This window comes from Podarcis bocagei (assembly GCF_964188305.1).
Source record: "Podarcis bocagei genome assembly, chromosome: 14".
NCBI classification, from domain to species: Eukaryota; Metazoa; Chordata; class Lepidosauria; order Squamata; family Lacertidae; genus Podarcis; species Podarcis bocagei.
The window spans coordinates 17,447,349-17,468,934 of record NC_138139.1 but is presented as its reverse complement, the minus strand read 5'-3'; the positions used below and the strand labels follow the sequence as shown (position 1 = coordinate 17,468,934).

At 43.7% G+C, this 21,586-nt stretch overlaps 1 protein-coding gene across 2 annotated transcripts in view; it reads right to left on the bottom strand.

The window, feature by feature from the left end:
* The window catches only part of EFL1 (elongation factor like GTPase 1), a 67,607-nt gene that overhangs the window by 37,330 nt on the left and 8,691 nt on the right, over positions 1 to 21,586 (bottom strand). For both annotated transcript variants that reach the window (XM_081171045.1, XM_081171046.1), the window contains exons 8-15: positions 18,717 to 18,840; positions 17,283 to 17,359; positions 16,876 to 17,012; positions 16,109 to 16,231; positions 15,696 to 15,795; positions 9,895 to 10,034; positions 9,270 to 9,448; positions 8,422 to 8,557 (exon numbers count right to left, since the gene is read on the bottom strand). In XM_081171045.1, the coding sequence (XP_081027171.1) occupies positions 8,422 to 8,557; positions 9,270 to 9,448; positions 9,895 to 10,034; positions 15,696 to 15,795; positions 16,109 to 16,231; positions 16,876 to 17,012; positions 17,283 to 17,359; positions 18,717 to 18,840 (1,016 nt within the window). The remainder of the gene's footprint in view (positions 1 to 8,421; positions 8,558 to 9,269; positions 9,449 to 9,894; positions 10,035 to 15,695; positions 15,796 to 16,108; positions 16,232 to 16,875; positions 17,013 to 17,282; positions 17,360 to 18,716; positions 18,841 to 21,586) is intronic.

Genomic DNA, 21,586 nt, shown 5'->3' with positions numbered 1-21,586 from the left:
AGCTAGGGATCATGGGAGTTGTAGTCCCAAAACATCTGGAGGGCCGAGTTTGCCTATGCCTGGCCTACAGGCTTTCCCCCCTCTTTCCCTTTTGATGCAGGAAGTATTATCTTTGGTTAATGCCTCATTCTCAAAGGTTTTAGAGGGCACATACAGCAAAGTCCCTGTGAATAACATATACCATACAGTGGATGCTCGGGTTGCGCGTTCGCAACCTGCAGCGGCGCGTCTGCGCACCCGCGGGTTGCAATTTGGCGCTTCTGTACATGCGTGACCGCCGAAACCTGGAAGTAACCCATTCCGGTACTTCCGGGTTTTGGCAGTCTGTAACCCGAAAAAACGCAACCTGAAGCTTCTGCAACCCGAGATATGACTGCATTTGTAATAATGAAGAGATGGAGTTAAGGGTCAGGTTCACACATAACACTCAAGCCGTGGTGTAATGTAAAACAAGGTTTATAAATCTACAGCAAACCATGGTTTACGAGTATAATTTGTTTGTGCTTAATAAGCCATGCTTAAGTGGCTGGGTCATCTTTGGCCTGTTAAATACAGTGTGGCTCAGTTTTACATACAAACCACTTAGCACCTTTCGCATTTGTAGGAATAGATAGGTGGTGTGCATGAGAGAGAGAGAATGAATGGAAAGAAGGGCGGCAGTAAGAGAGGAGAGGGTATCCCCACTCACTTTGACCCAGTGGTGAAGCTCATTGGAATACCCTGGTCTACTGGCCCCTCCCAACATAACTTACTTCACAAGCTGGTTGTGAGGATAAAATTAGGAGGGAGAAATCCCACACACCACCCTGAACTCCTTGGGAAAATGTGGATAAAAAATGTAAATCAAAGAACAGCCTATTTATTACCCTACTTTTTTTGCAGTAGCTTGTAGGATCCAGCTCCAATTAATGTGGATAACTGTTCTAAATGATTTACTGCAATGTGCTTTTATTGGGTACCAGCACACCCCTTTGTTTAACTCTACCAAAGAAGTTTAGACATTTTAAGCTACAAGCAAGCTATACATTGTCAGTGAACACTCTGCTGGTCTGCTATCTGGGTTGCCTATCAGCGTTTCAACGTCTGCACAAGCTTAAATTTGTTTTTGAGAAAGGCTGTATGGAAATGTCTAGATATTTTAATAGGCTTAGTATGAAAATGTAGTCGTAGTGAGAATTCCTTCTAAACCATTAGATGTTTCGGAGATCAGATTCTCCTCCCCTCCATCTGGTGGGATTTTAAAAGGAGAATATCTTGAAGGAGGTGCCCCCCCCAATACAAACAGGAGGTCGAAGGACAGGGAACATATCTGGGCATTGGATAACACAGGGCAGCCCCAAGATGGAGAAGTGTGAAGGAAAACACTCACGTTTGCAAGAGAAGCATGCAACCCAAGAGTGGCTGCCATGTACTATACCAGATACTAGTATTAACTGGTTTACTCATTGGTTCAGTTATTGTTATATATTAATTTATACCCCACCTTTTCCCATGATAGGACTCAAGGCAGCTCACAGATAAAAACAATCACTGTGAAAAACATTGGAAAAACAGCAATTAAAAAACAATTAAACACCGAGAGAATTAAAACTATATACAGTCGTACCTTGGTTGACAAATGCCTTGTGAGTCAAACGTGAGTGTTCCGGTTTGCGAATGTTCTTTGGAACCTGAACGTCTGGAGCGGCTTCTGACTGGCTGCAGGAGCTTCCTGCAGCCAATCGCAAGCTGCGCCTTGGTTTCTGAATGTTTCGGAAGTTGAACAGACATCCAGAACAGATTCTGTTCGACTTCCGAGGTATGACTATATAGTGGAACCTCGGTTCCCAAACGCCTCCATTGTCGTATGTTTCAGTTCTTGGACGCTGAAACCCAGAAGTAAATGCTTCCATTTTTGAACCTTTTTTCGGAACCCAAATGTGTGACGCAGCTTCTGCTAAGTGCAAGAAACTTTTGCAACCAATAGGAAGCTGTGCCTTGGTTTTCTAACATTTCAGAAGCTGAATGGGCTTCCAGAAGGGATTTCGTTCAATAACCGAGGTACCACTGTACATACGTATATAAAACCTGTTTAAAACATACAAATACTTACAATACGAAACAGCCCAGCACCAGCCCTTTCATTAAAAGCAGTTGGTTCCCAAAAGCCAGCTGGAACAAGAAGGTATTCACCTGCTGGAGGAGGGACAGCAAGGAGGGAACCAGTCTAGCTTCTCCAGGGAGGGAGTTCCAGAGCCTGGGAGTAGCCACCAAGTAGGCCCTTTCCTGTGAGGGTGGTGGGACACAGAGAAGGGCTTTCCCCTGAGGATCTCACAACCAGGGCAGGTTCATATGATGGAATCTGTTGTGAACTGCCCTGGGATTGTCGGATGAAGGGCGGTATACAGAGTACAGTGGAACCTCGTGTTAAGAACTTAATTCGTTCTGCAGGTCTGTTCTTAACCTGAAACTGTTCTTAACCTAGGTACCACTTTAGCTAATGGGGCCTCCCGCTGCTGCTGTGCGATTTCTGTTCTCATCCTGAAGCAAAGTTCTTAACCCGAGGTACTATTTCTGGGTTAGCGGAGTCTGTAACCTGAAGTGTCTGTAACCTGAAGCGTCTGTAGCCTGAAGCATCTGTAACCTGAGGTACCACTGTAAATACATTTTTAAAAAGGTCTCTTGGATAGTTTGGACCTAAGCCATGCAGCGCTTTCTAGGTCATAACCAGCACTTTCAATTGTGTGCGGAAACAGAGTAGTAGCCATTGGAGCTGTTGCAGCAAGGGAGTCGTATGCTCCCCATAACCAGCCCCAGCCAACAATCTGGCTGCAGCTCCTTGAGCCAGTTGAAGTTTCTGAGCACCTTTCAAAGCCATCCCCACATAGAGCATGTGGGATGCAACGAAGGCATGTGTCACTGTGGTCAAATCAGAAATCTCAAGGAACAGGTGTAGCTGGTGCACTAGCTTCAACTGTGCAAATGCAATTCTGGCCAACGCAGAAACCTGGGCATCTATGGTCAGGGTTGAGTCCAGAAGCACACCAAAACTCAAGTTATGTATGCCTCTCTTTATGTAAATGTCCGGGAGTTGTTTCTACTCCTGGAAATATAGACTTTTCTATAATAAATAACCCCAAAATATGTACCAGATAGAGCCCCACTAGTTTCAGAAATAAGACTCTCTTTGGCAATAACCCACATCAAAGCACATCCACAACGTTCTGACCCGTAAAACGGTTTTTAAAATATAAAATTTCTCCAAGAGTGGCAGATCTCTAAAAAGAGTGTAACCAGAATATGCTGCAAATCACGACGACACAGTTTCCCACTGATATGGAGCAAAATTTATAATTTTGCAGTTCACAGAGAATGTGACAAGATAGACCCTGATAAAGGAGGCAGACATTTTTGGCCAAATCACCGCAATAGTTTTATGTTCCAAAAACATTCCATCATCCCTATGCCATATCTTGATGAAAGTATCGTGCCAATTTTTGCTGGATTATGCTAAAATGGTATGATTTGTTCCAATTGCAACACTGGGAGGAAAAAGTCCGAGGACATTAGTGTTTTGGCAATGGCTTGTGGGAAAGGGCAAAGGAGGAGGCAAGTAATCGAGAGGGATGTAGCAGGGCAGGGGTAGCAGAGCTGTACAAGGCAGATATGTATGCGAAAAATGAATATATATGGAGCCATCCCTCATTAATGGAAGCTCTAAGGAACACTTCAGTGGGCATCTGCACATTTTCAAGCTTTTTTTCCATGAGTATAAAGTCTAGCATTTTGTGTTTTAAATAGATAAAGTCAGTTCCCAAGGTTGTCACACCCTGCTGCAGCCCTTGCCAACAACCTGGGGCCCTACGGATTCTGTGCACTAAATTCTCATCAGCCCTAGACATCATAGATGCACTGCTGGCTGGGACTAATGGGAGCTGTAATTGACCCAAGCTGAAGGGCGCCAGGTTGGCAAAACACAGTGGCGTAGCGTGGGGGGTGCAGGGGGGGCCGGCCGCACCGGGCGCAACATCTGGGGGGGCGCGCTCGCACTCGCAGCTCTCTGCCCCTACCTGGCTCACTCACTCTCTCTCACTGCAGTGCTGGCTGTGCGAATCCGAGCCGAGCCGCTGGGTCGCCGCCCACTGTGGAGGGGTGGGTGCCAGGCGTGCGGTGTGGAGAGAGAGCGAGGGACTATCTGGGGGAGGGACAGTGCAGCGGCCGCCCAGCGCAGCGCTGAGCGCGGGAGAGAGCCACACCAGACCAGCCCAGGCAGCAGCAAGAAGAAGCTGGCAGCAACGGCAGGTTAGGGGTTAGGGGGCGCAAATTACTTGCCTTGCCCCGGGTTAGGTAAAGGTAAAGGTACCCCTGCCCGAACAGGCCAGTCTTGACAGACTCTGGGGTTTGTGCGCCCATCTCACTCAAGAGGCCGTGGGCCAGCGCTGTCCGGAGACACTTCCGGGTCACGTGGCCAGCGTGACAAAGCTGCATCTGGCGAGGCAGCGCAGCACACGGAACGCCGTTTACCTTCCCGCTGGCAAGCGGTCCCTATTTATCTACTTGCACCCGGGGGTGCTTTCGAACTGCTAGGTTGGCAGGCGCTGGGACCGAGCAGCGGGAGCGCACCCCGCCGCGGGGATTCGAACCGCCGACCTTTCGATCGGCAAGCCCTAGGCGCTGAGGCTTTTACCCACAGCGCCACCCGCGTCCCCCTGCCCCGGGTTAGGGGGCGCAAATTACTTGCCTTGCCCCGGGTGCTGACAACCCACGCTACGCCACTGGCAAAACATGCTGTATATGGATGATTGTGAAATCTGTGCATAAGAAAAAGAGAATATCGTTTGGCAGACGGAGGAAGGAGATGCAGGCTTTCTATACAAAAACACCACTCAAAGGTTACAACATACCTTATGAGAAAGAAATTAAAATTCGAAACTGCTTTGGATCCCTTATAACCCATAGAATACAAAACCCAAATAATATTAAAACACAATGAAAAACAAATGTTTCTATTCAAAATCTGATACCAGATCAGCAGTAAGCTTCCCAAAGTTCACTGGTTGGCTTTTAATTCCTCTTGGGGGGAAAAATTCACCACTTACAGATGGTTTACATTTAGAAGACTATTTAATATACACATGCACCTCGGGCAAAGATGTTTGGCATCTCTCCCTGAACCAAATTGCCAACTGCATGGCATTTGTTTGTTCCAATGGCCTAGTTTCTTTCTTTCTTTAAGGAATTAAATTGTGTTAAAAGCTGAACCTATCAAACCACAGAGCCTTGGAGCTGGTTCACAAAATTTAAAAAGACAAACATCAGGTGTGGCGCCCAAAGCCATCTACAGTTACTTTCGCACTTAGGTGGAGATTGTGATGTGTGAATTAGCCCATCCACAACTGTGGCTGCTGCAAATCAGCAACAATTCTTGCACAAAAGAGCCAGCCCTAGGAATTGCTTCTACACAACCACATTTAAGTGCTTTCTTGACCTCTCTGGGCATGTTTGTGCACGGTGCTAAAGCGTGGCTTAGCTCACAAGACCAAGCAAAGCACTGGGTTCGCATGCTACTCCCCGCTGCCTGCCCAAGAAGAAGTCTGCTGAGTTTAGTTTTGCTTTCAAAGAATCTCAGCTTAGTACAAATAGGGTCCCCTGCCTCTTACCACCCTAGCAACTTCTGCTTTACTTGAGGCTTGTGGCAAATTTATCAGAACAAAAGATGGAGAATAAAATCCCCTGACAATTACTGAAAATTATTTACCAATATTTAAAATGCTAGCTGCTGTATAAAAATTACATTTGTCAGGGGCATTACTGAATGAAGTGTTAGCTGTAGGTATGATATTTTGCAGGAGTGTATTTTTAAAAACTCTTTCTATCCAATGAAAAACACTGTGTCTTTGTAGCTGAAACTGGCACCTTTCAAGTCTAGTCTAGAGATGTGGAAGATTGAGATGTTAGAATTTTGAACTGTAACACTGACAACTGCAGACAGGAGATACCATTTTTAAAATACCTACTCTTCCCTATGCAAAACACACAAAATTTAACCCACCCTCTTCTCCCTGATGCTTTTTACATAGGGAAGCATTCAAAAATGTGACTTCCCACCTGCAATATGAAGTGGTACGGTAGTTTCTTCCTCACTGTGCTGGTTGAACAATTTCAGACATTGATCACAACAGGACTCAGAACAGATACAGGCTTCAAGTACCCTAGGCCCCTAAGCAACCTTCTAGCGTGTGTGTGTGTGTGTGTGTGTGTGAGAGAGAGAGAGAGAGAGAGAGAGAGAGAGAGAGAATCAAATTCATCTTACCACAAAGCTCTCAATAAAAATCATACCAACCGTAAGATAAATCGGGGGTTAATTACACCTAAGCCAGTGATGTTTATATTCGGATGATGTATATTTTTGAGAGCTTCCATGGTGTGGTGCTAGCAACCTCTTTTAAAGCAACTAGACCTGCAGTCCTACACACACTCACCGGGAGCAAGTCCAATTGCATTCAGTACGGCAAGGTAAACATGTGCAGGCATGCAATGTTAAATTAAGGCTCAGCCTTTAAAAACTTGGCATTTTGGAGAATCAAGTATGAAGAATCTGTCATTTATCAGGTTTTACAAAACTCAGTTACAGATCTAAGCCATCATGGAAACTAAACATACAAGAAATCAGGACACAGGAAATTTATTTAAAAAAGCAAGAAAAGTTATCCCAAAATGCTTAATCAAAACCAGTTTTGATAAAACAGAGCTCTGCCGATATTTGTCATTTTACCAACGTTGATGAAAAGAAATGAATATCACATGGCTTCTGAGGCAGCATTTTAAAATCAAATGAGTTAGGGAAAGACATCTGGAAGGGATTTTAAGTTTCCATGGTAAACAAAGATTTGGAGGGGAAATTTAGTTTCCCACATCTTTTAGGAGATAAATATCTATTTCTGGAAATATGTAATATTAATGTTGGTCACAAAAAACATGGCATATTTAAAATATGTTAAGAACTGATATCTACTTGAATGTCACCACCAGTGCATGTGCTAAAATCTAACCAAATTTAGAAAACTCTCCAATTCCTCTGTGGTTAACGACTATACAGAACTTCTCAGGCACTGGGTGTTGTTCACGGTGCAAAAATGAAAACACACACATCACAGGATACTGAAGAGTCAAATAGCTGAGCAATTGACAAAGTTACCAAGACAAAACTATTATTCCCTCTTTATACATACGAATTAGAAAATCATTCCTATCTACTTTTCTGAGTTCAAAGGTTCAGAAGAATAGGTCTGGGTGTATTCTTGCTTTAAGAAAGACTCAGACTAAGGAGAACAGCCATCCAAAGTTGCCTTATACGGAGCCAAACAACTGGTCCATCTAGTTCAGTCATTTCTAGCTAGCATTGGTTCTCCTCCAGAGTCCCAGCCCAGCTGCGATAGATCCTTTTAAATGGAGAGGTGCTGAACACGGGGTTTTCTGCATGCCTTGCTCAGTGGTAAAGCACAAGATTTGCAAGGCAAAGATCCCACATCCAATAACTGATGGCAGTCGGTGAAACAGAATTAGCGTACCCAAGAATATGTTGTTGGACACCAACATGACCAACCATCAAGGATGATGAGAGCTTAAGTATCTGGAGGGCAGCAACTTTGAGAAACATGGGCTGGATGATCCAACGGTGTGATCATGACAGGGGCAAGACAGTCAGCATCACACGATCCGACGACCCATGGAGTCCTGTCTCATTCTATTCCAATTACTGGTGTCATTTGCTAATATTGGCAAACTGCTGGTTCTTACTTCATATTGTCATTTCCTTTATGCTGTCTTTTAACTAGATGGATTTTATTATTTTTGAGTCCCTGTAAACTATACTATGGGAAGCTGTTCTGGCCAAAGGGGGGGGGGGTAAAGGTAAAGGGACCCCTGACCATTAGGTCCAGTCACGGACGACTCTGGGGTTGCGGCGCTCATCTTGCTTTACTGGCCCAGGGAGCCGGCGTTTGTCCGCAGACAGCTTCCGGGTCATGTGGCCAGCATGACTAAGCCGCTTCTGGCGAACCAGAGCAGCACATGGAAACACTGTTTACCTTCCCGCCGGAGCAGTACCTATTTATCTACTTGCACTTGACATGCTTTCAAACTGCTAGGTGAGCAGGAGCTGGGACTGCACAACGGGAGCTCACCCCGTTGCGGGGATTCGAACTGCCGACCTTCTGATCGGCAAGCCCTAGGCTCTGTGGTTTAGACCACAGCGTCACCCGGGTCCCTTAAGGGGTGGGGGGTACAGGAATTTAATAAATAAAAGTATTTTCAAATGCAGTCTTCAGAAATAAGGATGTTGCCCATCACTGGCGCAATGGCAAGCACGTTTCAAGAAATGCATCTTTTATATATGATAGCACTGGAGAACAAAATGAAAACTATTAAAAGTATACTCACCCAGCACGTTCCCTGAAGGCACCTCGTGTAGTTCCTCAAGTCCTCTCCCCATCAATAGGTAGAGATCTTCTAAAGTGCAGCAAGTCAAATGAGGCACTGAAGGCAGGTTGTCAGAAGCAGAACATCCTACAGGAAGCTGTGGCCAAATTGAAATGTAATTTAATTTTATAATGTATGTTCTTTAACTGCTGATTTGATTTATATCTTGATTAGCTAGGGCCGACTCGTCTTCCAACTCTGAATTTCAGCAATAATTCTTACGTGTATTTTATTATATGTACACCACTTGGAGGTTTTTACTATTAAGTGTATACAAATCCCACATAAACAAGGAAATAAACATGGGGAAGGAGAGAAAATAGAGCCACTCAGTAATGGATACTGTTCTAGAAAAAAAGTTCTCAACACATTTTTCTGAAAAAAAACAAAAAGGCAACATTAAGAATAAACAAGAACACTTTCTTCCTTTACATTCTAAGCTGCAAGGGAAAGCTTGATTACAAGGTTCTCAGAAGTAAAGAAAATGGAATACCACAAATCCCCCAATTATTATTATTTCCCCGAACAGGCAATGCCAAGCTAAATTATAGGAAACTTTCCTGCTAATGCCCAAGACAAAAGGAGAGTGTGGCTGGTAGGGTTGATGTTTGCTCCAAACAGACCCAAATGAGACAGAAGTTGGGATGCCAAGCGTGCAGAAAACCTTGAGAGTGATCAGCAGCTGAAGGCACAGGGCCAGATCTGTTTCCACCCACCACCCCAAGTGCCAAAAGTTGTCCATCTCTGGGTGGGGTAGGAGATTGAACTTTTCAAAAGCACACTTTGTGAGATAAGGAAAAGGGGCTTACCTTGTGCAACGACTCAGCAGGATCATATTTTGGTCCAAGAAGGAAGAGCTTTTGTCCCCTTCTCACAACTCCACTGAACACCCTTGCAAAAGCCACAAAGGCGTCCTTATTTTCGGCTTCCTGTTTTGCAGCAGCCAGGGTCATCGCCTCCATTTGACTTGTAGGTGGTTGATCATCGCCTAAGGAAGGGTTGAGGTGCAAACATTCATTTCCCTGTTTCTATTCTGCTTCATCTTGCACTCAAGACTGCTTACGGTAACATGCAGCCATTAATGCAACAAACCCAACTTATGCCAATATCCAATCAACTGGATAAAAATGGCAGCATATTTGAATCCAAGTGCCTTTCCTCTGCTCATTCATCTGGTGAGCAGGGGTCAGGAGTGATATGGATCTTCTCTACCCAGCCTAATGCCACTACTGGGATGAAAATCCATGGGTGTTCTGTACTCTTCGTCCCAAATCAGGCTGGGAAGGCTAGAGGCAAAGGTTTGGTGGACTGATCTCACCCATAGGCTGATCTGCCACGCTTTATTTAAAATGACAAAAGCAACAGCATTTCATCACCAATCATGAATCAAAGACATCCACCGAATCTTCTTCCCTGGCAAGCGTTTCATCTCACCTGTCTGTAGAACTTGGTCCGCTGTATTTCCTCCATTCGTCTCTTGTGCCAACTGCTGCTCCTGATTTGCTGCTAGCTTCTCAGCATGTCGTCGCCTTACAAGATCACGCCTTTGGGCTATTTCATCTTGTGACAGAGGCCTATGTACCATTTGAAAGAACATTATTTTTTTGGGGGGGGGAGAGCTTTTCTGGACAGCAGATGCCACCTTTGCAGTTTCTCAAGAACAGTTCAGAAAGTATCCCGATTTATAAAACAATATACATCGGAGCAATCAAGGAAGACAATTGCCTCGGCTTCTGCTGGTGGCATTTCAACAAATTCATCACATCCTCAATTGGAGGAGTATGGCATCTCATTAAAGTGAGCTTCCACTACCACCCAGTTGGGATTATATCTTATATCCTTAGCATAGTGACATCATCATGGAAGTTTTCCTGGCTGCTGTTGGGGTTTCTCTAGTGCAGCAGAAAAAAGGAAGTAGCCTTTCCATTTGCCACACATTAAAGGATGAGTAATTTTTAAAAATGCAAGTCAGATATTCTGGCCAGCTGCTGGCAGGAAATTTATGCAGTAGGAGGCTAAAAATCAACTACCTGGATATCATGCCAATGACGAGCTGTTATTATTATACAGCATCAGTCATTAGTTTAATTGCTTTATAACAACTTATTGGAATTCTGAATTAAAAAAAAAGAAAGGGCATGCTTCAGTTTCAACTACGATTAGCTTGTGAAGAAAATAGCTTTTACTTATATAAGGGTAAAAATTAAAAGTGGCTCAGGGACACTTCCTTTTCAATTGTTTAGTAGCCACTAGACTATTCAAAGACTAACTCCGGTTTAAAATTGATTCCACATGTGTTGGTTGGATCCATGTGTGGATTTATCTTCCCTGCAAACAAAGGCTGCACTTCAAAGCAGCCGCAATAAATGGTTCCCTTCCTCTTCAGAGACCCCACTTTACTTTGTTAATTTCATAAGTAGGTGCTATCCACAAATACTGCCCTGCAGTTCTGACAGGATGTGCTGCTGAACATTGTCCTTGCCCCATAATAGATGGGCTGCTCAGGGTCAACTTAAACCACCAATGAAGTACAATTCACAGCCAAGGGACTCGGCTGCACTACAATGCACAGCGCCCTTTGATGCAAATTCATGTCGGTATTTATTCACAAGATCGCACAGAGATCTTTGGGAGCTATAAAAAAAAAATTACATTCATTTGATGACACAATTTGGAAAGTTGTTACTTGACACAGAGGCTGTGTAGCTTACAGATCACTTTAAAAAACATCCTTCGGGGAATAGGAGATTGTAAAAACAAGCGAGTTAAGGGATGAAACACACACACACAAGCCTTTGAGTTGAAGACATGTAAATAAGCTGCTAGCTGAAAAACAAAAGGAAGCAAGAACATGCAGAACTGAACAGGGAAGCAACAATTTCGTAGCAAGTTCTGCTTGAAGAAGTAGGATTTAGGCAGATGAAGAAGAGAAAGGGGGGGGGAAACCTGTTGTGAAATCTTCAGAATAATTCTATTTACTTGTTTTTAGGATTTGTACCCAGCTCTCCAGCCAAACCTCCTTGAGTGGCTTACGAGATTGCTTTTTGTGTCACAATAAAGCCAGCCATAAAACACCACAAAGAAAAGAGCAGAGAACTATAAAAACCATTTCCAGCAGCGCCTGTCAAGAAGCTCATCTATTTGTCTCTGCTAGAGCAAAGGACCGTTTTAGGAGCCGTCTCTTGACTTTCCCTCCTTCAAACCAGGCAGGAGTGATGGGCATTGAGTGCCAAAAGTGTAATAGAGGGGTGGGGGGGAGGGACAGTCAGTCAGACAGACAGACAGACACTACCACCATCCACAAAGACTATAGACCTATTGCACTCGGGACAGTACGAACTACCTCCTCGATGCAGGAATCTCAACTAAAGCATCCACGACATGAGAGATTTTAAAGCACAGTTTGGAAGGCCATCTGCCATTGACTAGAGACCCTCGGGGTCCCTTCCAACTCTATAATTCTATGATTCTTAAGCACTCTCACTGTTGAGAGGTAGTGCGCCACTGTCTCCAAAGAGCAACAGTGACAGGAGAGGGCTTATTGCTTTCATGGCCCGCTTGTGAGCTTCCACAGGGCATATGGTCGGCTGCTGCGGGGAAGATGGAGTCTGGGCCAGATGGACCTTTAGTCTGATCCAGCTGCCTGCTCTTAAAAAAAGCAGGTCCTAACAGCAAAAAGCTTATGATCTTATTTTAGACAGTAAGGAAGACGGGGGGGGGGGGGAGTGGAAGGGGAGGGAAATACAAAGGGCACCAGAGGACAGGTATGCAGAAATGTGATTCAGAGGTTGAAGGCTAAAGGGTTAAGCCAAAAGCTTCACTGAGGAGGAAAGAGCGTGCGGCAATGCCATGCTGAGAAGTTCCTGGCATAAAAGGGGGGAAAGAGAGCATTTGAATTGCCCAAGCTCTTTGGAGTTGCAGGAAAAAGTTATCTATGCAGTACTACTGCCAGACAAAGCCAACTCAAAGCGCCTCTGCCTCCGTGTCTTAGCAAGCAGATAACTTTTAAAGACGGCCAAAAACAATGACCCCCTGATCATTAAAAGACCATTTAGTGCCAACTATGAGCATGATCCTGCCAAAGGTAAGCACTTGGAATCCCACTAATTTCAGCTGATGAGAGAATTAGACACGTGTTTAAGTCACCCAATGAAATTAAGCAGATGGGGTAGGGGAAGAAACTTGGAGGTTTGTGGAGGGGAATCAAGCTGTTATTAAAATAAAACCAATTTAGGCAGCTGTAGCTGGTTTAAAAAATGTGACTTGATATACAGTGCAAAAAAGGGAAAGGAATCACAGTATAAAAAGTAAGACTAAAAATACCATATTAAGTATACTTCTAAAAACTTTCTTTTTACTACCTGGATTATTAACAGTTCACAGGATGTAACACTCCAGCTACTCTCTGTGAAAAGCCCTCCACATTTAAGGATGTAAATCCCACTTAAGTTAAGGGTGGCTAATCTGTGGCCCTCTGGATGCTATAGGACTACAACTCCCATCACTCTGACCATCTGCCATGCTGGCTTGGGCTGATGGAAGCTGGAGTCCAACAATATCTGGAGGCCCACAGGCTCCCAACCCCTGCTTACGGATGTCAAGTGACAATCGTCATGGCTATATACTAAAGTGATCTACCTAATGAATCTTCCAAGTGCCAGGCAAATCAGTTTGGGCCTGAAAGTGAAGGAAGGAACCTTCCAGAACGTATTATGTGAGTGAATATGGGATTCTTAGCTTAACACCAATGAAAGCTCACCAAGTCGTAACTTGAGACTTGCATACCAGCTACCTCTCTATATCCTCTGTTCACATAGAATCATAGAATTGTAAAATGCTGGAGAGGTCGCACAGCAATAGGCACATACCTCCACATTTGGTGCGAATGCCCCAAAGTCCAATCCTTCTGCATATTAGTGCTGCAGGAAATTCCCAAAATAACAAAACAAATAACAGAAGCAACTCCACAACTTGCCCTATTTAATATCTTCCGGGACAACAACACACACTACAAGGAACTTATAAGTCACTTACTTTCAACAGCTAGAAATATCATAACTAGACACTGGAAGGACCTATCAGGAATGAACATAGACCACAGGTACCAAAATGTATGGGAAACCGCCTTACTAGAAAAGTTAATCAACAAACTCAAACCAGCACGAGGACAAGCTACGGAGGATGTCTTTACCACAGTGTGGTTCCCCTTTATTACATACACAGGACAATGACCTGTCCCCTTTAAGAACATACGAATCAATATAGCTAACCTGACCCAACAACCTAGCCCGCCTCCCTCATACAAATAAGCCACACCACAATCAGCTAAACACAACCAACCAAGCTTGGGAACCCCTAACCTCTCGCAATATCAATAAAAATAATTAAATAAACAAATAAAAGACCTACCCATGTAATGCAGACACAAGTCGCCCACACTAAGAATAGACAATAGAATGAAAGAATAATTTCCCCATCCCTCTCCCCTTTGCCCCAACTGCAAGATGTCTATGGCAAAAATGTCTCTCACCAAACGTAAATGAATTGTGAAAAAGATTATGAACTGAAAGTGGAGACAATAGGTGCATTAATCTGTTTGCTTTTTAACATAAAAAACCCAATTTTAAAAAATCATAGAATTGTAGAATTGAAAGGTATCCTGAGGATCATGTAGTCCAACCCCCTGCAAAGCAGGAATATGCATTTGTCCCATACGGGGATCAAACCTGCAACCTTGGCGTTATCAGCATCACGCTCTAACCAACTGAGCTATCCAGGCTCACATACCAGTTGCAATCAAGTTTTGTGCCCTATGCCTTCACTGTGTCATTTTAGAAGGGTGACAACAAGAAACAGGGTATTTATTCCAGTGGCTCCCAAGCCTTTGGAACAAAGCACTTTAATAATATGAGGAGTCCATCTCTGTCAATTATCTGTACCTGCTGCAAAAAACTTTTATTTCAGCAGGCATTGGGTTGAAAATATTTGAACACACACAGAGAGACAGTACATTCAAACATACACATGAAATGATCCTGTGTCTCGACAACACTTCATCTTCCACAGAAAGAATTAAAACTACATAAACATAGAACTATCAAGGCACTTAAAATACTTTTTAGTGCTGTAATCCACCCCCACTGCTTGCCACCTCATGATCATGAACCCAGGAAGAAGCACCTGACTCAACCTAATTTCATTCTTATTCATAAACTCCTGCTGCCGATTTGCAGAAGTGGAAGCAAAATCTACGCCTGTCGCTATAAAAATACATTGAAGTCCACTTACAGACAGCTGAATACCACCATCTAGTGGTCTAAATACCCAGTGCTGCTTCAAGCCAAAAATTATTGTGTCTCTTAAATTAGGGTGCAAAATAATGATAATTCTCAAGCCCATAGGAGTTCCTAATACTGACCACGGAGCCCCATCTAACTGGATACAGTCACTTTCAGAGCCCCAATGGCACAAGTAGCAATCTGGAGTGCTCACTGGTGGAACGGTCCAAGCTTATCTAACCAATGTTTACAGCAAGCCATTTTTGGAAGATGAGGCAGGCAGAGACATCAAGTTGTGGCCTTTTGCTGCAGGTACAAAGCCTCCCTCCCATCCCTCCTTCCTTTGCAGTTTTTTCACTGTCATCGCTTCTTTACCCAACTGAGTTCAAGAGGCTCCTCCTGTGCAGAAAGCAACAATTACACTGGAAAATCCTGCATTCACATACTATTTAATGATTGCACGAGGAGATTCTGTATTTACTTGCATGCAGGATTTTTTATTGCAATCATTGCTTTCTATCTAGGAGAGATATGAAGGTGAAGGAGTAAAAGAGAGGAACAACTTCTGAAGTTTGCATGGAAACAGAAAGTGATCAAAAAGCTTACAAAAGCACCTGGAAGAATCCATAGCTTCTCCACATAAAACAAAAACAAATTAAAATTAACTTGTATCATTTGAGCAAGCTATAGAGATACCAATTTAAGTTTGTAATTCACTTAGATACAATGTCCGTATGTTGACCGTAACTGTTAACTCTTTGACAAAGCATTTATTCTTTAAACCGCAAATAAAACATTGAACAAGTCTGCATTTACCAACGCTTTCTTGAAAACAGCTGACTTAGTTTCAGATAAGGGCAAATAATTTTACCAGGCGCAGATCAGAAGCAATCTAGACTTGTATTAGCGTCTAATGCCATTGAGCAGGAGGAGATCCAATGGCATCATTTTTCTCACCTTGGCTTGTTCTGTGGCAATGTCTTAGCATCCACTGCAAACATTTTGGAAACAAAGACAATGACTGGGGCAGTTTCTTCACTGCTGCATTTCATAAACGCTAAGCAAACATAAAACGAGAGAGTTACATGTTTTCCCATGGTCTGATGAGAAAGTCTCTGGCTTTATATTTTATTTGTTAAATAACAAATTAGTGAGTGAATCAAGGAGGGAAAATTGTATGAGATTTCAGCCCACGCTTCTGAGCCAACTTGCAGCATGGATGCAGAAAGCTGAATTCTGCCCAGATTGAAAACCAAAACATATTTTAGGACATTTAGTTTTTCAATTAGGAGACACCAGGGTTTATGGACTTTTAAAAACGAGATTCATCTGAACAGGACTTAAGTCGCAATTTGCCAAAATTTACTTACCGTCTTTCAGGTCTTGAGTTTCTTGCGGTAGAGAATCAAATGTTTTCGCTCCAACGCACAACAGTTTTTCTACTCTCTCAGCTGTGATATCAAGAGGACTAGGGAGTTTATTACAGACCATGGCTTAAAGCACGGTGCTAAGGATATACACATTTAGAAAGGAGGATACAGACAGGAGGCTGTGCAGAAACTATAGGCTAGTATCCAGTAAAATCAAAATACAGACCTTGGACAGGGATTTGCCCAAAGCCAAGACTTGCCTGATGACGCAAATATGAACCATATCTAAAGCATTCGAGGGGATGGATCCTTGGAGGCACTAGGAAGCATGGGGAGTAGGAAGAGAAGAGCAACTCAAGTCTCTCTGGCAGTGGTTGGGCGCTCTTGACTGTAAGCTCAACTCCCTCCACACTGCAAGTTGACTATGAGATGACTGAAGCAGGCAGGAAGCTACTGGGGCTGATGGACAATACTAGGGGAAGGGCCGTAACTCACAGCCTCTGCTTTGCATACAGCAGGTATACAGAAGTCATCCCCCAACATCTCCAGATAGGGTTGGCTATGTCCCCTGTCTGAAACCCAGTCAATATAAGCAATACTGAGCTAGATGGACCAATGATTTGACTCAGTATAAGGAACACAGGACGTTGCCTGTATTCAGTTCTCCAAACCCCACCTCCCTCACACAAACTGGTGGACTAAACTCTAGTGCATGAGACAGTAGAAGCTTTTAGTAAATGGTAAAAAAGCTATTTCCTTAAGGATACAGAGAACGGCCTCCGATATTGGGAGCCACTGGCTGCAAATGGCATTAAGCTGAACCTTCGGATCTGTGTGGCGCATTTCACGGGCACCAATTTTCAACCCCAGGGAGGAGACGATTTTATCAATTTTCTCCTTGTCTCTACAAAGAAAGCATACACCATGCAATTACAGCACTACATCTGATCATCTTAAAAACAAAAACCACAAAGAAGGCCTTTGGGCAAACCAGCCTGTTTCTGTTGTCATGTCACCTTCCTTCACTTAGAAATGACCCGATAATGCAGTTGAGCAACAAGGGCATTTAGCATAAACAACAGATCCCCTGCCTGTTGTGAAAAGTGAAATTCTGAATTGGCATTCCCCACCTCTGCCATCAAGAAAATGAGACTCGGGGATGCTTTTTGTTTACCTGTTTGTAACTGCTTCATAGAGGCTCCATATGTTTTCCAGCACCAGATGCACAAACAAAGGCTTCTTTCCTTTCAACTGGAAGAAAGCGGTAAGACAAACTTAGGATGCCCTTTATAACACAGGGGGGAGTTCAATTCAGACAATTACAGGGGTAACACCCACATGTGGACCCATAGGTTGAGGATTCACTATAAGGTCTAACTAACAGACATTTGTCCTCTGACTCAGAGCCACTCCCTTTGTTACTTTAACAACCCATATTTAGCAGGGGTTACCAGGCTGGCCTGGGTATTCCAGCAATGGAATCCGTGCTGGATCAAGGAATTAGAAAAGGGACTCAACCATATAGCCTACCCCCAGCCAAAAAAAGACACCCCCCATAACTGTATCATGCTTGCATTATTCCAGATTATGAGTAATTGTTTTTTGGATATTGCTTCTCCATCTTATCATCTACCACAGTTCAGTTGCAACAAGAGCAATCTACCAATCTGTCCTTTCATCCCTGAACTGAAAAATCTTCAAGTACAGCAGCATGCAAGGATTTGCACCCACGTCTCTGTCCAATCGTTTGTCAGCTGTGAGCATTCCAATCACCTATTGCAGTGGTAACTACACCCGCCACTGCCCTGAGTGCATGTGCAAGGCATTGCACCAAACCGTTCCAGCGAATGGGAGGCTTGTTCATCCAAGGAACGCATTTTGAAACTTCCACACAAAGATTATGTGATCACAGTGAACTGAACTGAATCTTAAAAAGGTAAAAGTAAGGGTACCCCTGTCCGTTAGGTCCAGTTGCAGATGACTCTGGGGTTGCGTGCTCATCTCGCTCTATAGGCCGAGGGAGCCAGTGTTTGTCCGCAGACAGCTTCCAGGTCATGTGGCCAGCATGACTAAGCCGCTGCTGGCGAACCAGAACAGCTCACAGAAACGCCGTTTACCTTCCTGCCAGAGCAGTACCTATTTATCTACTTGCACTGGTGTGCTTTCGAACTGCTAGGTGGGCAGGAGCTGGGACTGAATAAAGAGAGCTCACCCCGTCGCAGGGATTCGAACCGCCAACCTTCTGATCAGCAAGCCCTAGGCTCTGTGGTTTAGACCACAGCACCACCCACGTCCCTACGGATTGAATCTTAGATTTGCATAAATAAGATATAAGCATTGGTAACAGAATCTAAGGTCTAGCCTACAGATGCTGTAGAATGAAGTGGCAGAGATCCAAGGTTGTAAATGTACATTGGTGAGGTATATTGAGAATCATCATAGCAACTGCAATATACTACATTTTGCTTGACCGGGGTGGTAAAGATTAAAAACAAAATTGTTCAGAATCCCAGGAAAGTGGCAATATTGCATACTCAGTTGCTGGCAAGTAACTTTTCTGGTAGGGAAAAAAGAAAATTAAAAGCAAGTTATACACCAGTGAACTCACCTGGTCAGTTTTCATGATCTTCTTAGCTTTTGTATTTAGATAATAATCTCCCCACAGGGTTTTCAGCAGTACTGAAGCTTTGATTCCAATCTTCTGGCTATACAGCTTGGCAAAATGCTCAATGCTGGGTAATAAGCAGAAATAATTTGTTACCCAAACGTATCAAAACTAAAGCACTTTTCAAAAGAAGGCATCTGCTTCAACCTACATAGCAATCATTTTACATATTTGACAAGCGTAGCTGTATTCCGTCAGCAGACCAGATGCTCACATAGCATCCTTGCAGTGACAGTGAGAACAATTGGCATGTTTTAAATCAGATGCACAGAACACTCTAGTGAAAGAACAAACACCAGCATGCATGCCTCAAGTTCCTGACCCCACTGTAGGTAGAGGAATTCATACATGAATGGTCATCACTTGATGACAGCAGCACCATCATTACAGTGGTACCTCGGCTTACATACGCTTCAGGTTACAGACGCTTCAGGTTACAGACTCCGCTAACCCAGGAATATTACCTCGGTTTAAGAGCTTTGCTTCAGGATAAGAACAGAAATCGTGCTCCAGCGGCGCGGCAGCAGCAGGAGGCCCCATTAGCTAAAGTGGTGCTTTAGGTTAAGAACAGTTTCAGGTTAAGAACTGACCTCCGGAACGAATTAAGTACTTAACCTGAGGTACCACTGTTCTTGCTTATGTGAATGAGCCACCACATAAATTAGAGTTGCCATATTTAAAAAAATGAAATTCCAGGCACAATAGTTGTTGAGCTTTTTTGAGCAAAGTCGTTGAGCTTTGCAAAATCTCGGAAGAAAAAGTGGTTTTTTTTGGGGGGGGGGAGAAATTTATAATGAAATTCGCCAAAATCGACACTTCCGACATGGGTTGCCATATGTTCGGATTTCCCCAGACATTCAAACGATTTCCACCCAGGCGCTGTTTACGAGGACCGAATACCAGCTATGTCCAGAAAATTCCGGACGTATGGCAACCCTAACATAAATAATACTGCACCAGATGACAAATCAGACTGAACACTTTTTGTGACATTTTATCTCAACATGTAAATAAGATCAAAACAAGAAAGCGGCAATTCTATACCCAGTAAAGAAGGAATGAGCTCTGTTGAACTCAATGGGGTCTGCTTCTTAACAGACATAGACAGGTATTGATACAGTTGAACCCTAAAATAAGGCAAACACACAGATGAAGACATTTTCAACAGTGGAATCCACTATTGCATAATGTGATTCCACTGGGACATCAGAAAAGCCCCACCCCTTGCATATTTTAAATAGGCTTTAAAGGTCTACTGCTTTACTACACTTTTAACTAACTAACATAAGTGTGTAGTATTTTGGCCATATTTTGATCATTTATAGTGTGTTCCTTTTAGCTACCAGTTGTTGGGTACTGTTTTAGAAATTTTATGTTGTTTTATAAGATTTTAAATTGCATTCTACTGTATGTTTGACATGTAGCTTGGGAAGAATGTTTTCTTGAAAAGCAGTGCAACAATTAGGTTTTTTAAAAAGAGTATCAGCACAATAGTATGCCATCAGCTATGTTTTGTCAAAACTCTTATTCTAGAAAGCTACAAATAAACTACAGCTATTTGTAAATGAGTTCCTAATTTGCCTTCCATTTCCAAATCAAAATTAAATGAGTAATTTTACCATCAGCATTTATGCCAACCTCTTAACCAAATCATCTCTGAACAAAGCATCAGCGTTCAATTTTGATGCCATTTCTGTTCGGACTATTAAGTTGATCACTAAGTTTTTCTTTTATTTTTCCGGATTTGTATAGGGTTTACTCCATAGCTTTTTCTTCTCCCAAAGACAGCCCGCAAGAAGAAGAGGAGGAGGAGTTTGGATTTGATATCCCACTTTATCACTACCCGAAGGAGTCTCAAAGTGGCTAACATTCTCCTTTCCCTTCCTCCCCCACAACAAACACTCTGTGAGGTGAGTGGGGCTGAGAGACTTCAGAGAAGTGTGACTGGCCCAAGGTCACCCAGCAGCTGCATGTGGAGGAGAGGGAAGGGAACCCAGTTCCCCAGATTATGAGTCCACCGCTCTTAACCACTACACCAGGCTGGCAGCAGAGGTTTAGGACAAGAATTTTCTTCTCCTAGATGGGCTACCTTCCCAGGTTCACGAGCCCCACCTGCCCCTCGCTTCCTTCTACAGCACATGCAGAAACCACCTTCTTGACCCTTGGACCCACTATTGGTCTCATCCATTCAATCAACCCTGCTGTTTCCTATTCAGTGGTACCTCTGGATGCGAACGGGATCTGTTCTGGAGCCCCGTTCGCATCCTGAAGCGAACGCAACCAGCGTCAGCGTGGGTCGTAGTTCGCCGCTTCCGCGCATGATGTCATTTTGAGCGTCTGCACATGCGGCGAAACCCGGAAGTAACACGCTCCTTTACTTCCGGGTCGCCGCAGAGAGTAACCTGGAAACGCTCAACCTGAAGCACATTTAACTCGAGGTATGACTGTACACCTGCAAGACAAAAGCTTATTTCATCCTCTCTTCCCCAGCGTGAAAAAGCAAGAGAACTTGCGACAAGATTTCAATTTCTGGTCATCTATATCCCACTTCTGTGCATATAAGGAGGAGCTGCATAATATTTAATGTTACAACTGCCTTGGCTGTAGCTATCCTGGTGCTACGAAGTCATTTCCTGAAGCAGAAACGTGTGAAGTGAAGATGAAGGCTATTAAATGCTCACCGTTGCACACAGGGAGCCTGACAGGCTACAGCTCAAATGGTGTTTTGAAGTCGAGATGTGCCTGCCCTTCCCGCTTTACATGTCTGCTGCGGAAAATGCTTCTGCAGCCCGAGCAGCAACAAACACCATTGT